This window comes from Marmota monax, unplaced genomic scaffold (assembly GCF_021218885.2).
Source record: "Marmota monax isolate L192 unplaced genomic scaffold, Marmota_monax_Labrador192_F-V1.1 WCK01_AAM20220418_F8-fsc00007, whole genome shotgun sequence".
Classification (NCBI taxonomy): domain Eukaryota; kingdom Metazoa; phylum Chordata; class Mammalia; order Rodentia; family Sciuridae; genus Marmota; species Marmota monax.
In genome coordinates, this window is record NW_026692781.1 from 15,942,967 (window position 1) to 15,964,099 (window position 21,133).

Consider the following 21,133-nt stretch of genomic DNA (forward strand, 5'->3'; position numbering starts at 1 on the left):
TCACCCTGGACTTCAGTTGCTAAAGTAACACTAACTCCTTTCCATAAGGAACTCCAAGAATTTTTAAAAATCTCAATGGTTATAAGAGAGAAAATATGACATTTGAAAAGTCAAAAAATTATCATACTCTACAGAGATATATTTTACCTTTGTGCAGACTGCTCTTGTTTTTATGATAAAGTAAAGGTTTTGCTCTGGCATATATAATAGAAAATAAAATTCCAAAAACTAAACATCCTTGAACAGTAATATGCAAGCTCATCTATACTGTGAACACAGTTGATCACTGAAGATTCTGTATCCTTTAGAAAACTGTCATTGTTTTTCTAAATATGAATTTAAATTGCATATTCCATTAGCACAACTATTGGTCCTGGGAGATGAATGTCCAACTCGACATTAATTTTGATTGTTCCCTTTCTTTATCTGGGACTTGGACCTTGAGAAGCTGAACTTAGAATAGGAAAACATGTTGAAAGGACTTCCACAGGAAATAGTACTGGTTTCTGTGAGAGGTGAGAGGTGCATCAGACTTTAGGGAATGCTGAGGGATGGGTGATAGAAAATCTATGTGCAAGGGTTTGAGTTCTGTACCTCTACAGTAGGTGTTACAGAACTTGCAACTGTTTTTAGCTTCAATTTGGGAAACTGGAGGAAAGGCTTCAGCTAATTTTTAGGAGCTGTGTATAGATAGATGGAATTTGGAAGGAAAGAAGGGACCTGCACAGGTACAGTTCAGTAGCTGGAGCAAGAGCTGGCAGCAGAGGAAAGTGACGAGACAGATTGGTGAAATAAGTAAAGCTTCACTAGACATTCTCAAAATTTTTAGGATTTTGAGATATGATATGATGTCAACATATCTGAATTGCAAAGGAACTGCAAATATTAAAGATTAGTAACAAAGTAAAGACATTAAAAAAAATCTGAGGGGTTGGGGATTTAGCTCAGTGGCAGAGCACTTGCCTAGCATGTACAAGGTCCTAAAAAAAAGTGAGAATCCTAGGTTATAATTCCCAATTTATATCTCTCATTGGCATTCTGTTTCTGAGCTTCAGTCCCCATGTATCTAGCATGTTCCAGACATTTTTCATCTAAAGTCCTCTTGTCAGAAGCCATATATTTAATAATGGATAGGGAGAGCTTTGCCAGACAGCAAATTCATTCACACTAAGAAATACCTGCAAGTGAAGTCATGACTCCAAATCCTTATTCCATGTTACTCCCTCTGTTCTGCTGGGTGTTTTCATGTAAAATTTGTCAATGTGCTTCTGTCTGTTTCTCTCTCTCTCTCTCTCTCTCTCTCTCTCAACCTTGTTGTTTTTTGACATAATTGGCCCTTATGCCACAGGTACTCAATAAATATTTGGTGAATGAGTGGAGGTTCCTGGGTAAGTCCCTAAACTCAATGATTCCAATATTCTTAGCCTCCAAGATGCCCTGAAGCTCACTTAATAACTTTTGCAGTAGTGATTAACATCAACTCATTCTCATTTGAGATAATCTATCCCCAGATTAAGGACCCTTAGATTTACTAAGACACACTAGTTGATTGAGGGTGTTTTATAAGAATGTGTATCTCTGCATTAAAGTTCTTTTCCATTATTTTATGCTTTGCTTTCACTCCCTGGCAACTAGAGCCCAACTGAATTCATTTTCCCAAGATCAAAAAACTATCCTACTCCTCGGTTTATACCCAGAAGACTTAAAAACAACATACTACAGTGACACAGCCACATCAATGTTTATAGCAGCACAGTTCACAATAGTTAAACTGTGGAACCAACCTAGATGCCCTTCAGTAGATGAAAGGATAAAGAAACTATGGTATTTCTACACAATGGAATATTATTCAGCATAAAAGAGAATAAAATCATGGCATTTGAAGGTAAATGGATGGAGTTGGAGAATATAATACTAAGTGAAATAAGCCAATCCCCCCAAAACAAAGGCCACATGTGGATGATATGTGGATGCTGATGCATAATGGGGGTAGGCAGGAGCATGGAAGGAATGGAGGAACTTTGGATAGGGCAAAGGAGAGGGAGGGAAAAGGAGGGGGCATGGGGGTAAAAAAGATGGTAGAAAGAGATGGACATCATTACTCTTATGAAGACACGAGTGGTGTGACTCTACTTTGTGTACAACCAGAGAAATGAAAAATTGTGCTGCGTATGTGTACTATGAATTAAAATGCATTTTTTCTGTCATGTATAACAAATTAGAATAAATAAGCAAGTTAAAAAAACTATTATCAGGAAATTAATTGATATCTTTAATAGGAGGTATAAATTAATACCTTAAGATGTTATATATCCCCAAAATGCAAAGTGTATTTGCATTTTAGTAGTACAACAAACATAATGGCTATAATCTAACTTTTATTTTGTCAGGCACTGTACTACATTCATTCTCATGCCAACCCTGGAGGTGGGCATTGTCCTTATTTTACAGATGATAAAGTGTGATATTATAGACTTCAAGTAACTAACTGCCTTCAAGAAGGAGAGTATTGATGGGAGGATCCAGCTGTTGAACAACCTATTCTTTCTCAATCCAGAGTCTATACTCTCTTAACCATGTAATCCTAAAACAGATTGGTTCACATTAAACAAAATGAAGTTATATATTATTTTTGTCAGACATCAGTAAGCACAGTATCCATCTCTGGAAGTACATCTCCCAGTCAGCTGCCTGGGAGGCCAAGGATGCTACTTTGCTTGGCAGTGGCCCAATCCAAATAAGGACGAATAGATTTTTTTTTTCTTTTTAGGCCACATGTTTCTGGATTACAACTGTGCGACTTTGAAAATAATAGCCTCTAGGGACATATCTGAAAGGAAGACTCATAAAATATTGGCATTTGCATATGAAAATGTCTTTTTAAAAAACCAACAAATGTTCACATTCACTAGGGAATTGTGCTATAATCTCTGCAAAGGTCAGTTTGATTTTTGTCAGAAACTGTTTTTATTTTTCTCACCAAAATCATCTTTAAAAAGAAATTTTTGTTTTGTTTTCTTAACTGAAAACTGTAGTCACTAATATTTAGTAAGAAGAGAAATAAATAAATAAATAAGAATGTTTTAAACCAACTAATAATTTATGTTCTACCCAGTATTATTATATGCTGACCTTTATTTATTTTTTTTTTGTCTTTTATTTTTCAATACAATCAACTTTCAAGCAACACTTCTGGAATATTCACTGAATTAATTTTAAATAAGTTTTGGAAGCCATATAGAATATAAAAATATAAATAAAAATCAACTAAATGCTTCTCAAGCCATACTCCTTTTAAACGATCCTTATTTTAGTAATATTCCTAAGGCAAATGACACTAAAATAATTCTATGCATATCTCAATAGAAACATCTTCAGTTTAATGTTATGTGTCTTACTATAGGTATAGGAAATCAAACTATGTGTGTTCTAAGAATTTCTAAACTGATATTTGACAATAAAACCTGGGCTCTTAGAAGACTCTTAAGGGGAGATCTTAGGTCTAGCCAATGGCATGATGGTAAATGTTGCGTTTGACATTTTCCATGGTGTTAATATCCCACCAAAGCCAATTTCAAGCTACCAGTATGTCATCACTGAAGACAAAATTGGGAACAGATAAGATACAACTTTATCTGCACCCACCAGGTCTCAGGATCTTAAGAGCACATGAGTGTCCATCAAACTTCCAGTCAGTCACTTTTGGTTGAATGTTGCAAAAGGGATGGGGATGAGAATTGTACTTAGTAGCCTAGGCTCTGGAGTTGGATTGCCCTGGTCCTAATCCCACTCTTCAATTCATTCTCTTGAGTAAGCTATTAAACTTTTATGTGATTTAGTTTCCTTATATACAAAATGGTAATAACAGAATTTCTATCTCCTAGGACTGTTGTGATGTTTAAATGATCTTTAGTTTTCTCATTAGTGACATGTAGAAAATAATATTGAGGATTGGGGTGAAACTATGTGAAGTAATGAAACAAGAACCTTTTGAAGATGGCATAAATGTGGGCTGTTATTATTAATCCAGTTTAAAAATAATGATGTCATGGAAGTATTAAAATGAAAGGGTAAAACGTTTCTTGTCATTTAAGTAGAAATTGGGAATGATGTGGTTGGCATTAGGAACCGGGATGTTTTGTGGTAAGAAGCAATCTTCCCCTCCAAATTAAATTTCTACCATGAAGCAGTTAAACATTGTGCTTAACCTTTTTTTTCCTATAAAAGAGAAATTTTCAAATGAAAAAGAACTATACTTTAAACATAATTCATATTTAAATGAGTTAGGGTTCATGGTAAATTACATTAACAAAATATTCATGTAGTCATAATTTTCAGAGAAAGGAAATATAACATAAAATGAATAAATATAGCATGCAATAATCTGTCAAAAGAAATACATGATTCTTAGGTAAAACCAGATAGTTAACATTGCCATTATAAGATGAATTTTATTATATATGTATGTAATTTTATTAATATATATATATATATATATATATATATATATATATATATATAATTCTTGAAGGTAAAAGTCTTTTTTGGGGAGCTGGAGGGCTAGTTATTGCTTTGCAGTGCTGGGGTTGGAACACAGGGCCTTGTGCTCAACCTCTGAGTTTTACCCTCAGTCCAGAAATTCTTTAATTTTATAAATAAATATAAAATGAAATGTCTAGCCAAGGACAGAATAAAGAGAAGTCAAGCCTGTTAAGTCCAATCAACTGGTGGACAATAAAGGCCACACAGGAAAATAAAGGAACAAAGAAATTAAAGGAACAATATCAGATATTTTAAATTCACATTCTGAATATCTGTTTGCTTAGAATAAACATATATATATATGTGTGTGTGTGTGTGTGTGTGTGTGTGTGTGTGTGTGTGTTCATTCAGTGAAATTCAACAGTGAAAACAATTATGGATAGAATTTATAATCTAAAAGTGTTCCTTTGATTTCCCCCCTTAATTTGTAACTCTAAACCATGCTCTGGCAGAGGAACTCCATTCTGGGCACCAAAGCAGAACCACTTGTGCAGCACAGCCTTTGCTGTGGCCGTCTCTGTCATTATTAGTGAAAATCTTCATGGTTGAGTATAAAAAAGATCAAAAAATGATGCAGGAAGATCCTCCTGCTGCCTTAGTTAGTGGGGAAAAAAACAAAGCAAAATGAAAGATCATATATGTTCTATGCTAGCTTCCATGAAAGAAGGAGGGAAAATATCAAAATAAAATTTTGTCATATATCGCATAATAAGAGATTAGCTGGGGACTAAGGTTGAGGCAAGACTGATGAAGCCTTTTGTATCATTTTGATTTTTGAATCGGGTCTTTATTGCCCATTAAACAATATTACCTATTGTTTATGTGAAGTCCAGTACACAAAGATAAATAAGAACTTCAATCTCACCTCTAGTTTAACATTTCTTACCTTCCCCAAGCTCAGACATGATACCTTCAGAAGGGAGGGGACCTAGAGGGTCGCTCACTCTCCATTCCCTGCCCCTACTCTACTGCTTCTACTGTTCAACAAGGTGGTGGGACAGACAGGGGATAATAGGGCAGAGGTCTTACTAGACTGACACTTTTGCTGTCTTCTATGTAACAAATGCCCAAATGTAGGCTACTTTTCTCTCCTAGAGACCTTTTGTGGGTCCTTCAGAGGTAACTCAGTACTCTTGAACACCTGAACATGTTCATGGCACCTTGAACATTATATGTTCTGTGAAATTTTGGCTGAAATTTTCAGTTTACACCCTGATTCTTTTACCAAAAACACCCTAGAATCCTTCTCTTTCATCATTTGATGCCGGTACTCTTTATTACTTCAAAAGACCTCTATTCCATTTTCATCATGGCTTTGAAAAGTCTGAGTACCTAATCTGAGTCAAACTCTAGAAGATTATCTCTCTCCTGCTGCAGGTTCCCTCTTAGCTCTGAATTCATGGGAGGCTCTCATCAGTTGACTGTCACCTTTATCTTTTCTGAGAGTCAGGACCTTGTCTTAGCACTCTGTAAACACCAAGAAACACTGGGCAAATCTCTTGGGCCTGCCAAACATCCCCTGGAGGGTAAGTGGCCTGGCTGAGAGCCACAGCACTGGGATAACAACCCTCTTCCAATGAATCTCCATCTCCTAATCTCCTTACCAGTCTGCTAACGATGAGGCTGGGTTTAGGTGGTGACATATTTGGAGCTTTACAAAGCCCTCCAGGAAATCATGAGTGTGAGCATGTGGGCATGTCATAGCCATTTCTCAGAAGAAACTCTGATATTAGAGGAAAATTTCTTACCTGAATGAAAACCAAGATAAGGCTACACATGTCTCTGACATTTAAAGACTAGACCTAAGGACACTGAAGGTGAGGGTGCATAAGAAGAGAATAAATTATCTTTCATTTTATAAATTTATTGTTTGATATTTTTGTTGTCTTAAAGCATTTGGATTAAAGTACATGTTTAAAAAAAAGAATCATAGTCCAGTTAATTAACTAAATCAAAAGGAACCTTTAAATTTTTAATAAGATTTTGATTTTGGTTTTATATTAAGATATGTTCAATTGCTGTTTGAGTGAAGGAGGGTCAAGACCAAGAAATGAAGAAGGGAGAGAAGAATGAGGACAAAAGAGAGAGGAGGTGACACCGGACTCACCTTGTTTCATCGATATAAACTGCTTCCAGCACAGATGCTGCATATTCAATGTTCTTCTTCAAGTCCACCACGTTCACGTCACCTTTCTCCAGCTGCTTCACTAGGCATCTTAGTCTATTCCAAAAAAAAGTAGCCAAAGAGAAAGAATTAGAGCGATGTACTATAACTATGGAAAATAGCATAATATTAAACACAAATTAAGTAAAACTTTCCACACAACTATTTCTAAGTCATACAATAGACATATTTTTAAGTTTTTTTCTTCTTTTGTAAAATAATATTAGGTAGCTAGTTGAAAATTCAAGATGACATATTCAACACACTCATGAAATTATATTCCTATCACTAGACTTTAGAGTATGGAGTCTCTGCTTCTTCGGAGTTGGCCCTAAGGGACTATTTAGAGTGCTTTTCTGGCTGCCACAGTTACTGTTGTTCACTGTATACAGCAATGAAAACAAAGATGAAAGGCAAAAGTTCAGAAAATATAATCAAGCAAAAAATACATATGTATATGCAGTGATTTTACTGTGATTTTTTTTAACCTAAGGCAAACCTAAAAAAAAAAAAAAAAAAAAAAACATTTTCTCTCATTTTTGCAGATGCAATGATGTGCCCCAATTCTCAGAGGAGTTTGAGAGCACAGAACTCAGCAAATTCATGTCTAGAATCCTGATTTACAGAGACCGGCAGTGAGATAATCAAGTTTATTATTTTCAGCCATTGAGTTTTGAGATATTGTTATGCAGCCATTGATACCTAATATAGAGAGGTAATACAGAATACTTGAATAATGTTTTGGAAACTTCTGTGCAGTAAATTGTTAATCAAAAATACTGTGCGAAAAACTTCTATGCAATAAATTGTTAATCAAAAATACTGCATTACACCAAGCACAAGTAAGTATTCCTTACTGTCTATATGACATTGATAAGCAATGTGAAACTGATTGATCTCCTTTCTTGAACTGCCAGATGGAACTTAATTCCACTCTTGTTCTAAGGTATTTCAAAAGAGAGAATAGAGTATATCTACTTTTAGGCACTAGCTTAGAGATAACTTAACAGATTTTCTGACAATATGCTTTGGATGATTTCCAATGTCGAGGCCTAGGGTATGAAGACAAGTTAGGAATTTCAGCAGGTATTTGACATTCCTCCACCTATAAAAGACACTTCATTTCTCCAAGAGAAAAAGCCACAGCCAGATTAAAACTTCTTATCCAGGAAATAGTACCATTTGGTTGTACTTGGTTGTATGATATGCTTTAAAAACAGTAAGTACTTAATATACCCATCCTTTTAATGGCTGACTAGTGTTCCATTGTGTTTATGTGCCACATGTTCTTTCTCCATTTATCAGTTGATGGATGCTTAGGTTATGTTCATTTCTTGGTTATTGTAAATAGTGCTACAAAAAACATAGAACACAGATGTCTCTTTCACATGCTAATTTCATTTCCTTTGGATATATACCCAGTAGTGGGAGTGTGGTGATTCTATTTTTAATTCTTTGAGGAAACTTCATAATATTTTCATGGTTGTTGTATTAATTTAAATTCCTACCAACAGTGTGCAAAGGTTCCCTTTTCCTCTTTTCCTTGTTCTCACCAGTACTTTATTTATTTATTTATTTTGTTGCTCTATCACTAAGTTACATCCAATTCCTTTTACTTATTCTTTTATTTATTTATTTGTGCACGTGCTTGCACGCGTGCACACACTCACACACACACACAGACATATTTATTTAGAGGCAGTGTCTTGCTAAACTATCCAGGCTGTCTTCAAATTTGCTATCCTTCTACCACAGCTTCCTGAGTTTCTGGGATTATAGGAATATGTCACCATGCCCAGCTGACAATAGCCATTCTTAATAGAGCGAGGTTTTAATTTTCATTTCCCTGATGATTAGTGATGTTGATCAATTTTTTCATATACTTGTGTGTGTGGTTATCTGTATGTCTTCTTTTGAGAATTGTTTATTTAGGTATATTGCCCATTTTAAAACAACTGGGTTTTGGGAATTCCAAACCTATTCCACATATTATCCCCTGTCAGACATATAGTTTACAAATATTTTGTCCAATTCTATAGGTTATTTCTTCACTCTGAGATTATTTCTGTGCTGTGCAGAAGACTTTTAGTTTTATGAATCCCATTTGTCAATTTTTGCTTAGTTTCCTGTGCTTTTAGGATCTATCCAAAAAATCCTTGCTCTTTTCCAATGTCCTGATTCACTGGTTTCCTTCTAGCAGTTTCATAGTTTAAGGTCTTATGTCTATATCTTTAATAAATTTGAAGTTTATTTTTATAACCAGTTAGAAACAGAGGTCTGGTTCCATTCTTCTGCATGTGGACATATAATTTTCCAGCAATATTTATTGAAAGACTCATTTCTCCAATGTATGTTTTTATCACCTTTGTTGAAAATCAAACATCAGTAGATGCATCAGTTTAATTCTGGGCTCTCTGTTCTGGTCCCTTAGTGTATGTATCTGTCTTTATACCAGTGCTAAGCCAGTGTTATGCCAGCACAGAAAGACAAGTACTGTATGATCTTGCTCCTAAGGGAAATAGAGGAATTTGATCTCATAGCAGTTGAGAGTAGACGGTTCCTAGAGTAGAGGGGACGAGAAGAAGAGAAGAACTGTCCATAAGTGGGTAGTTAATTACAGTTAGGTAGGAGTAAGAAGTTCTGGTGTGCTACTTATAGTAAATAATAAAGGATGACAATAAATAATAATAATGTACTGTATATTTTAAAAAGTAAGAATAAAGTATTTTGAGTGTTTCACTGGAAATATATGATGAATATTTGAGGAAATAGCTATGATTTTAATATTATACAATGTATGTCCATCAAAATATCACATGATACACCATAAATATATATTTTTATGGTTTTATATATCAGTTCAAATTATTTAAATAAAAAAATGAAAAAAATAGAAACTTCAGGTTATTACCTGCTTTTATTTCTGAGTAGCTGCAGTCTATTTTAATTTGAATTAGCAGTTTTTTCCCACTTAAAGAAAAACAAAAACAACACTGACCAGGCTCTTGGAGATAGGTATGGCCAAGTGATTAAATTCTGGCCAGTGATATGTGAATGGAGGTTTTTGTGTAAAACTTTCTGAACAATTATTTTGAAGAGGGTGTACTCAGCTAAAAGGAGTCCTCTCATATCCCTTGCCCATGTCTTAAGGTCTAGAATGAGGGGGAGCTATCCAAATGTCCAGATGCCATCCAGGATTACAAAGGAAGGTACCCAAGGAACAATGCTGAGATGAAAGATGGAAGTGGCTGCTGGGAGCCATTAGCCAAGTAGGTATGACAATTTCCTTGCCAGCGTACCCCATGTTGCAGTGACATTGAATGTACGTGACCTTGCTCAAGGACCAAGGCAGATTAGGGTGTTCCCGGTTTTAAGATAATCGTGTTTAGGGCGTTCCCAGTTTAGGTTCCAGGTTTAAGGTTTAAGATTATTCCTGCTGGGAATAGGGCGTATCCTGCTGCCTGAGTTCCCCTTGAGTTCTCACGGGATTCAGACAATATATTTTGGAGATAGAAGCCCAGTGGAGGTGGATTTGGGCAGAGAACGTGGATTTCCCCAGAACGTGATTGTAGACGGCTGGTGTGAGTTCGGGAATAAAGAGTTGCTGTTTGAATCTACAAGCTGTGTGGTGGCTCGTGATTGTGTGCCCAGCCAGACTGCGGCATTTGTGCCCAGCCAGACTGCGGCATTTGGTGGCCTGTACGGGGGACTTCTGAAGCTCGGAGGTAAGTGAAATTGCTCGCCCCTGAGGAAGAGCAAAAGAATGGGTGACCAACTCAAAAAACAATGTGTTATTGTTTTGATTTATCTTGTTTTTGTTTCAAGCTGCCTATCCCTAGAAATTTCTCAGGCAAACTGGAAAAAATGGTTGACTAAAGGTTTGAAGTTTGTCGGCCCTGAGGAAGAGAAAATTGATACAACGATTTTTTATTCCGTTTTTGTTTCATTCAGTTTCGGCTTTGTTTTGTGCTATCTTATTGGGTTGCGTTATCTTTATAGTAGATTAGAAATTAGTAAAAAACAAACCGAAAAGATGTTAAGTAAATTGTTAGAGGTTCAGACCATGGAGAAAGACATTTTAGATCAAACAAAAGAGAAGGTCTCTCGAGCTAGTCAGACAGAGGAAGAAAATTTAAAGGAAAAGGGGTTGTTAGGAAAAAGGCCACAATAGGAGGCTGTTACTAACTCCATTTTATCACAAGAGGGCATAATTCAACCAACAGCCCCACCGATGGAGACAGCTGAGTGGCCCTCAAACCCCGTAGTTGATAAATGGGATCCTGAGACAGGACCTCAAAGATTAGCATGCCCTGTACTTGAACAGGCAGGAGGGCAGCGAATTCACCGTGCTTTAGATTTTAAAACAGTGAAGCAGTTAAAGGAGGCTGTAACAACCTATGGTCCCCAAGTTCCCTTCACGGTAAGCATGGTCGAGTCCATTACTAACTTGGACATGACGCCAGCAGATTGGGCTAGCATGTGTAAATCTGTACTAAATGGAGGACAATATTTGTTATGGAAGGTTGCCAATGAGGAATTTTGCGTGGAGACAGCTAGGCGAAATGCAGCAGCCAGTTACCCTCAAAGAAATCTAGATATGTTGTTAGGAAAAGGACCTTATGAGGGTCAACGGCAACAAATTGAATATGATCCTGCTATATATGCACAAATTGCTGCAGACGCAGTTAGGGCATGGAAGACTTTACAAGGACATGGAGATTTACAAGGTCAGCTATCTAAGGTAATACAGAGAGCTAATGAACCTTACGCTGACTTTGTAGATAGGCTAATTCAAACGGCTGCCAAAATTTTTGGGGATACAGAACAAGCAATGCCATTAATAAAACAACTGGCTTATGACCAAGCAAATCGTTGCTGCAGAGAGGTTATTAGACCATGGAGACATGAAGATTTAAACACATATATTAAATTATGTAGAGATATTAATGAACAAGGGCAAGTCTTGGCAGCTGCAGTACAACAGGCTTTAGATGCCAGGCCAAAAACATGCTATGATTGTGAACAAACAGGACATTTTAAAAGGAATTGCCCCATAGGAGGAGGGTTTAACAAAAGTAGGTATCAAAGGAATAGAATACCGGGTATTTGCCCACGATGCCGTAGAGGGAGACATTGGGCTAATGAATGCCGTTCTCAAACCACCATTGAGGGTACTCCTTTATCAAAAAACGGACAAAGACCAGGTATTTACCCACGATATCGTGGAGAAAGGCATCAGGCTCCATTGCCAAAAAACGGACAGGGGGGCCCAATGCTCCGGGGCCCACAACCACAAATATACGGGGCAGTGGAGGATCCCAGCAACACCATCAGGGTAGTGCCCAGGACACATTGTCCATTAAATCCCTCATCAGACAAACCAGAGGGAGCGCAGGGTTGGACATCTGTGCCTCTGCCAGAGCAGTATTAACTCCAGAGATGGGAGTTCAAATCATTCCCACAGGAGTAAAAGGACCTCTTCCCCAAGGAACAGTAGGCTTATTATTGGGACGTAGTTCATCTACATTAAAAGGACTTATGATAAGTCCTGGGGTAATTGATCCCGATTATGTAGGTGAAATAAAAATTATAGCTAGTTCTCCAAGAGGTATATCAGTAATTTCACCTGGAGATAGAATAGCACAGTTGTTAATAATACCCAGCCTACATAATAAATTTCCTAGTCATAGTGTAGAAAGAGGTTCCAGGGGATTAGGCTCCACAGGTGTAGATTGGGCTATGTTGTCTTTAAATTTAGATTCTCGCCCAATGCTAAAACTAAATATTCAAGGTCATGAGTTTAATGGGCTACTGGACACAGGAGCTGACCTTAGCATCATATCTCGTCAAGAATGGCCAAAACATTGGCCATTACAACAAGCCACTCAAACGCTTCGAGGCCTAGGAGTGGCGACTAATCCCCATAGAAGTGCAATGGTATTAGATTGGAAGGATCCTGAAGGATGTGAAGGAACTATACAGCCATATGTATTGGATCATCTTCCTATAAATTTATGGGGACGAGATGTCCTAGATCAATTAGGTTTGACGTTAACAAATAACATCAATCCTAATGCGCCCACTACTAGGGCTAGACAAGGCTTTAGGAAAGAAAAAAGATTAGGAAAACTAGGGCAAGGTATAGCAGCACCAGTACAAATAGATCAAGGAACAGACAGACATGGGTTGGATTTTCAGAAAGGGCCACTGAGACAATCAAAATTACTTGGAAATCAGAAAGACCAGTGTGGGTTCCTCAGTGGCCCCTGACTAAAGAAAAGACACAAGTAGCCCATGATCTGGTCAAACAACAATTAGCGGAAGGACATATACAACCTTCCATATCTCCCCATAATACTCCCATTTTTGTCATCAAAAAGAAATCTGGTAAATGGAGATTGTTGCAAGATTTAAGAGCCATTAATAATGAGATGGTTATTATGGGACCTGCTCAATCAGGGATTCCTCAATTGTCTGCTTTGCCAAAAACCTGGCATGTTTTAGCTATAGATATTAAAGATTGTTTTTTTTCAATTCCAATTCATCCCGAGGATAGTCCACGTTTTGCATTTACTATCCCTGCATTAAATCATGAAGGTCCTGATCAGAGATATGAATGGAAAGTACTCCCTCAAGGGATGGCTAACAGTCCAACTATGTGTCAAATATATGTTAACAAAGCAATCCAGCCACTTAGAAATCAAAATCCTGAACTACAAATATTTCACTATATGGATGATGTATTATTGGCACATAAAGATAAAAACATATTGCTGGAATGTTATGCCACACTTACAAACTTATTAAAAAATTATAATCTAGAGATAGCAATAGATAAAGTACAATTAAATTTTCCAATTAATTATTTAGGAGTTCTATTATCCTCAACCATGGTCCGTCCACCAAAAATTCAAATACGAGTAGATCAACTCAAATCACTTAATGACTTTCAAAAGTTATTAGGAGACATAAATTGGATAAGGCCTTATCTAGGTATACCAACAGGAGAATTGGGACCTTTATTTGATATTCTAAAAGGTCCATCAGATCCAAATTCACCCCGCATGTTAACTCCTAAAGCAAGAAAGGCATTAAAAATTATTGAAACATATATGGAAAACATACATTTGGATAGAATTGATATAAGTATGCCTTTATTATTTATTGTACTACCAACAAAAAATATTCCTACAGGAGTATTTTGGCAAGAAGGTCCATTATTGTGGATACATTTATCTTATTCTCCTAACACTATTCTTACTAGGTATCCTGAGGCTGTAGGACAATTAATACTCAAAGGAATAAAAGCAGCGAAGGGAGTGTTTGGAATTTCTCCCAATAAAATTATTACTCCATATACTATGGATCAAATTGATGAGTTAGCTAATGAGTTAAATACTTGGGCAATAATCATGTGTAAATCTAATGTTTCATTTGATAATCATTTACCATCTAATCCTTTGTTGTCTTTTTGGTCTAAGCATCCTGTAGTTTTTCCTAAAATGACAAGAAAAACACCTATCATGAATGCTCCAAATATATTCACTGATGGGTCAAATAATGGTACAGCAGCAGTAGTTACCCCTGATCAAACTTTTACATTTTTAGTACCCAAACAATCAGCTCAAAAGGTAGAGCTTAATGCAGTTTTACAAGCTTTTTTGATGTTTAAAGATTCTGTATTTAATTTATTTTCTGATAGTCAGTATGTAGTTAATGTTATAGTATCTCTTGAAGATGCTGGTAGGATTTCCCCTTCTTCTACTGTTTTCTCTTTGTTTTCCACTATACAAAGTCTAATCTGGGACAGAAAAGATCCATTCTTTATAGGACATATTAGGGCACATACAGGATTGCCTGGAGCCCTTAGTTTAGGCAATGATTTAGCAGATAAAACTACACATGACATACATATTTTCTCTACATTTGAAGAAGCTACAAATTTTCATAAAAGGTTTCATGTTAATGCTAATACTTTACAAAAGCGTTTTAAAATAACTAAGGAACAAGCCAGACATATAATAAAACAATGTCAAAATTGTGTGACATTTTTACCACAAGTTAATCTTGGAGTCAATCCTAGAGGACTGATACCTAACCATATTTGGCAGATGGACGTCACACACTTGCCAGAATTTGGAAAATTAAAATATTTACACGTTACAGTCGATACTTCTTCTGGATTTTTGATGGGCTCCCTTCATGCCGGAGAAAAAACTAAAGATGTTATAGCTCATTGCTTACAAAATTTTGCCACTGTGGGCGTTCCTAAACAGTTAAAAACTGATAATGGTCCTGGCTATACCTCTACCTCTTTTAAACAATTTTGCTCATCATTTGGTATTACTCATATAACAGGAATCCCATACAATCCACAGGGACAAGGCATAGTTGAAAGAGCTCATCAAACTATTAAAACATACTTATTAAAGCAAAATGAGGGAATTGGAAGGGGGTATATATCCCCCAAAGATAAACTTAAAATAACCCTTTTTACTCTAAACTTTTAAAATTTGGATTCATCAGGACTTAGTGCTGCGGAAAGGCATATGTATCCAAAAAATGTACATAAGCCTAAAGTACTTTGGAAAGATATTCTAACAGGACAATGGAAAGGTCCTGACCCAGTGATTGTCTGGAGTCGGGGGTCTGTTTGTGTTTTTCCACAGGGAGAACAGCAGCCCATTTGGATTCCAGAGAGATTAACTAAAACAGTTTCTACAGATCGAAAAGAAGATGATTTGACTCAAATCCATAACAGCTGATATCCAGAACTCCAGCTTGGCCATTCTTACATCTGTGACAGTGATTAACCAGGATGCTTTTTTCAATAGCTATTTTATTATTGCATTTTTCCACATCATAAGGTTCTATTTTTATTTTTTGAGCTCATACAAACCTAGGTTAATGTTTTTCTGATCAGTTTTATTTTTTGACTGTGGAGTTTTTAAACATTGCAATGGAGATTTCACCCAGGTAAAGCTACAAGGCCTTTACTATTTTCTTATGTGTTGTACGTTTGTGTACACTCTTGTGTTTTGTGTTGTATGTCTGTATGTGCGTATGTCCATATTTCTTATATGAGGAGCGCTCATGAAAAAATGGATCCGAATTATTATTTTTTTTATTCACGTGATTTAAAGGGTTTAATTTAAATTAGGTAAACAGCTGTTAAGGATTGTTTTTAAAGGTGGTTAACAGATCTGTTTGTTTACTAGTTTAAATTAGGTAAAAGGCTGTTAAGGATTGTTTTTAAAGTAGGTTAACAGATCTGTTTGTTTACTTTCACCTTTCCTTTTCATTATATTTAATAATTCTTTTCAGGATAATGTCTCTTTAGCATCATTGCCAGAATTCCTATCTCCATCCCAGTGCTGGTGAAGAACTCAACAAGTAATGCTCAATCAAAGAGTCAACTTACTTTGGGAGGAAACGGATTTTGGGAGGAAATGGACATATTGATAGATTCCTCTGCTTTGAACTGCTTGCAGAACTTGCCTGGACTATGTAACTATCGTTTGGTGCAGCGAATTGTGGTAATGCTGGCATATCTTTGCTGATGGTGTCACTAGTGATGCAATTTTTATTTCCTTGCCAGCGCACCCCATGTTAATTGTGGTAGTGCTGACATATCTTTGCTGATGGTGTCACCAGGATGCAATTTTTCCCAAGGAGCCGTCAATTGGCTTGGTGTCGTGGCATTTCTGTATCCTCCTCCCTTCTGCTAGTGATGGTCTAAAATTTGGGGGCCAATGGCTTATGCTGGACCGGTAGTCAGTGACGGGTATGATCCAATTGCAGTGGTATCAACCTAAGACAGGAGGCTGACACCTAAAGGTCAGTTTTCCGATGACGGGTAAGAACCATATGTTGAATTGGACAACCTACCAGGCACGGTCCATAAGCCACATTAACCTCACTCCCCCACTGGCACCAAGGCCAAATTTGGGGGCCAACAGAGGTGAGGCAAAGAACCTCACCCCCCCACTGGTGCATAGACCTATCCACAAGTATGGCTGTATGCTGGACCGGTAGTCAGTGACGGGTATGATTCAATTGCAGTGGTATCAACCTAAGACAGGAGGCTGACGCCTAAAGGTCAGTTTTTCCCATGACGGGTAAGAACCATATGTTGAATTGGACAACCTACCAGGCACGGTCCTTAAGCCACATTGCTTGTTGTTTAATTAATCAGAAGGGGGGAGATGCTGGGAGCCATTAGCCAAGTAGGTATGACAATTTCCTTGCCAGCGTACCCCATGTTGCAGTGACATTGAATGTACGTGACCTTGCTCAAGGACCAAGGCAGATTAGGGTGTTCCCGGTTTTAAGATAATCGTGTTTAGGGTGTTCCCAGTTTAGGTTCCAGGTTTAAGGTTTAAGATTATTCCTGCTGGGAATAGGGCGTATCCTGCTGCCTGAGTTCCCCTTGAGTTCTCACGGGATTCAGACAATATATTTTGGAGATAGAAGCCCAGTGGAGGTGGATTTGGGCAGAGAACGTGGATTTCCCCAGAACGTGATTGTAGACGGCTGGTGTGAGTTCGGGAATAAAGAGTTGCTGTTTGAATCTACAAGCTGTGTGGTGGCTCGTGATTGTGTGCCCAGCCAGACTGCGGCATTTGTGCCCAGCCAGACTGCGGCAAGTGGCCAGGATATCAAGCTGTTAATCACCTGAGAGACACTACCCACCTCTGGACTTGTTTCATATGAAAAGGATTGTGGTATAGCCATTGCTATTTTGAATTTTTTTATGTGACTGAACCCAATTCTAACTGATAAATGAAAAGAATAAAAACATAAATCCAAAAGAACTCAAGAATGGCAGAAAGAAACTTTATGTAAACTAAGAGGTGCTCCCCTCTCAGAGACTATCTGTAGGTGCACCACTAAGTCCTACAGCCAACAGCTGTTCACAAGGGAATGGCCCATCAGCAACCACAACAATGAATAAGAGGCTGTGCTTGTTGCACAATGAACATGCCCCTCACAGAGACTTCTCAGTGTGGTTTAAAAGCAAACTCACAACTCACACAGACAACCCAAAAAAGATTGAAAAGGAATATATATTTTCAGGGTTATTAGAACTCCTGTTGTCTCCTTTGCTTGCATGCAACAAATATTTATTACGGAATGCATACCCGTGTATATGCATGCATATGAATATATATATAAGGATACATATGAGGATTGAATACATAAGTATATATACACACATCCATGCATATATATAAGCTCTTCTTTCTTACTGAAACCCTGTTCCTCCATATCTTTAACTATCTGAACAATGCTGTAGTTACTAGGCATATCTAGTATGTTATCCATCTCATTAGTCCTTTGAAGATTACCATTTATTGTGGTGTCTCTAGTTATAAACTAAATCATACTTCATTACTCCACACTGAAACTTTCTTAACTTTCATTATAATTTCAATTTTTTATCTGTGATTCCCCCTGCATTAGTCTCTGATCAAATAAAAAATTACCAGACAAGCAAAGAAATAGGAAAATGGACCCATAATGGTGATAGAAATCAATCAGTTGAAATTGACCCAAATATGACAAATAGAATTGGTAAACAAGGATGTTAATTATTATTAAAATGAATATCATTCGTTCAAGAAATTTAACAACTCAGATAAAATGAAAAATTCCTTAAATGACGCAAACTACCAAATCTCAAGAAGAAAGATAAATTGAATTTCTAGTTAAAAAAATTTACTAAGAATGCTGGGAGTATAACTTACTGTTAAAACACTTGCATAGCATGTGTGAGGCCCTGGGTTTGACTCTCAGTAATGTAAAACAACAAAAACAAAAACAAACCTTCACTAAGAATCAGAATACTGTCATGTTTTATACTGAAAATTTGCTAACATAATTTTAGGCACTTTCACAATCAAATGTAACTGTGAGATGATGGATATATTAATTTGCTTGACTGCAATAATCATTTCACTATGTATATGTATACCAAAATACCTTAAATATATACAATAAAAATAGTATGGCTAATATTATTAGCCTTAAATAGAAGCATGTTTGCACATGCCTATAGTTTACACTTAAAGGAGTGAAGCAATCTTGTTGAGACAGAGAATATAACCATCCCTTAGTATCTATGGGATTTTGGCACTAGGACCCCTGCAGACACCAAAATCCCTGAATTCTAAAGTCCTTTACATAAAATTGTGTGGTATTTACATGTAGTATTTACATGTAATTGTGTAGTATTTAATATGCACATTTACTGCTATACTTTAACCATCTCTAGATTACTTACAATACCTAATACAAAATAAATGGTATGTAAAAAGTTGTTATACTGTATTATTTAGGGAATAATGATAAGAAAAAAAGATTGTACATGTTCAGTACAGATGTGATTTTGTTTTTTTAATGAATATTTTCAATCCAGTTAGTTAAATCCATGGATGTGAAATCCACAGACATAGATATCCAACTGTGTTTGATGAAAAGTTTTTTTTTAAGCAAAAAGAAATCCAAAATTATACTCCTTCTTTCCAAGAAATCATTATCTCTTCAAGAGGTATTAACTTTTTTTCTTACAGAAATGAACATTATATAATTTCCAGCATGTTGAAAAATGCCTTTTAAGTACAGATTTACAAACATTCAGAGTTAGAAATGCTCTCAAGACCCATTTCTTCCTCCTTGGAAAAAAACAAAACAAAACAACACCATAATACCATCTTCACTCTAAGAGGGAACCAATCATTTGTACCTGGTCACAGTTACCCCTCTGAAATTCCATGGTCTTTGTAGACTCAGTGATTTTCTGTAAAATATTAGATGTTTAAATAAATATATATTAAAATATAATGCATTTACTTAAAAATGCCTATTCTAATGAAGAAAAATTAGTGAATTTTACCTACTAGTTAGTTATTTAAAGCAGAGAAGACAGATTAGGAATAGAGTGCACACACAGTAGATCCACTTAAGAACATTTTACTATCTTATGTTACTCTCTTGGAGCTTGCAAAACTCATATAGCACTCAGCTCAGGTAGACACTCTATGCTAAATATCTTTCATTTGTCCAGGTTTGCTTTACTGTTCTTTACTCTGCTTCTTGTTCTGAGACTGGCCTATAGGGTCCACAGCAGGTGTCCAGTTGGATTTCACAAATGTGGAGAATCAGAGGAAACAAGGGAAAGGAGAAAAGTGAAATACACAAATTTTTCTGCTCTCCCTGGAGGCAATTTCTCCTCCTCTTGTTCCTCCTCCTCCTGTTCCTCCTCCTCCTCCTGTTCCTCCTCCTTCTCCTTCTGTTCCTCCTCCTCCTCCTCCTCCTCCTCCTCCTCCTCCTCCTCGTCCTCCTCCTCCTCCTCTTCCTCTTCCTCCTTAAAAGGCTATTTATCTGGCAGCCATCTACAGAATTCCCTTTCAATCTTTGTTTTTCTTTCTCTCCATATCACTCCTTCTGTCTCCGTTACTCCCTCTTTCTCTCTGCCATGCCTTGATGATACAGGTCTATTGATTATGCATTCCTGGAGTCCTATGTCACTAGCTCAGAGGAGTCATGTAATTCTGTAATTGCATGTACAACTGCAGATAATCTCATGATGCGAAGACGGTTGTCTCATGGCTTCTCAAAGTACCTGTTTTGACTCTATCATTTTTCTTGCCGAACTTCTATCATCCATCCCATAATGGCATTTCCTTTTATGGAGATCTTAAAGGCAAATCTATGAATGTGTTAAAAAGACAGTAAAGGCAGGGCTTTAAAGTTGTTGAAGGCTTGCCTGACTCACATTCACCATTTTTTGTTTCTTTTTCTTTCTGGTATTCATAGAGACGAGCAATTTAACACCTAGAGAGCTGCTTCCCAGAGTTTCCTGTAGTGAACAGCATCTGGCCAATGGCCAAAGGGGATAGGAAGCTGCATAAAATGCTATGGATCACCTACTGTAACAGGTTCCCTTTCATGGAACAGGAGTCTCTTTCATGCTTTGAATATAAAACTAGCTTCTCAACCACTGGCAGCTTATTTTAAAACTGATATGATTTTTTCCCTTCTTTTCCCTCTTCCCCTCCTCATCTATGGGGAAAGCAAGATCAACATTCTTTCTGTTGTAGGCTGAGTTTTCTGCACCTCTGCTCACTGTCCACCCAATAAAGAAACACTGAACCTAGAAACCGGAACAACAGTTCTTCCAAGGATATTAGCTAAGCATTAATTAGATCCGTTGGTGATGATACTTTGAAAACAGCCCTGGTATTTCCTTTTTTACAGCCTTCTGTTCCCCCTGATAGTTAGAATGGCAGCCTCTGGGCATGAGTCTATTGCCTTTCTCCTGTGCTAGCAAAGTAATAAAATTTCTTTTCCTCAAAATTTTGTTCTTGTTATTGGATCAGCATTAAGAAAAAGGACCAAGTTTTCATTATCATTACTACATAGGAA

At 36.9% G+C, this 21,133-nt stretch overlaps 1 protein-coding gene across 5 annotated transcripts in view; it reads right to left on the reverse strand.

Annotated features, from left to right (window-relative positions):
• Positions 1–21,133, reverse strand: part of Pde1a (phosphodiesterase 1A) — a 366,193-nt gene that overhangs the window by 104,029 nt on the left and 241,031 nt on the right. For all 5 annotated transcript variants that reach the window (XM_058580302.1, XM_046447395.2, XM_058580301.1 and 2 more), the window contains one exon: positions 6,650–6,763. In XM_058580302.1, coding sequence (XP_058436285.1) covers positions 6,650–6,763 — 114 coding nt within the window. The remainder of the gene's footprint in view (positions 1–6,649; positions 6,764–21,133) is intronic.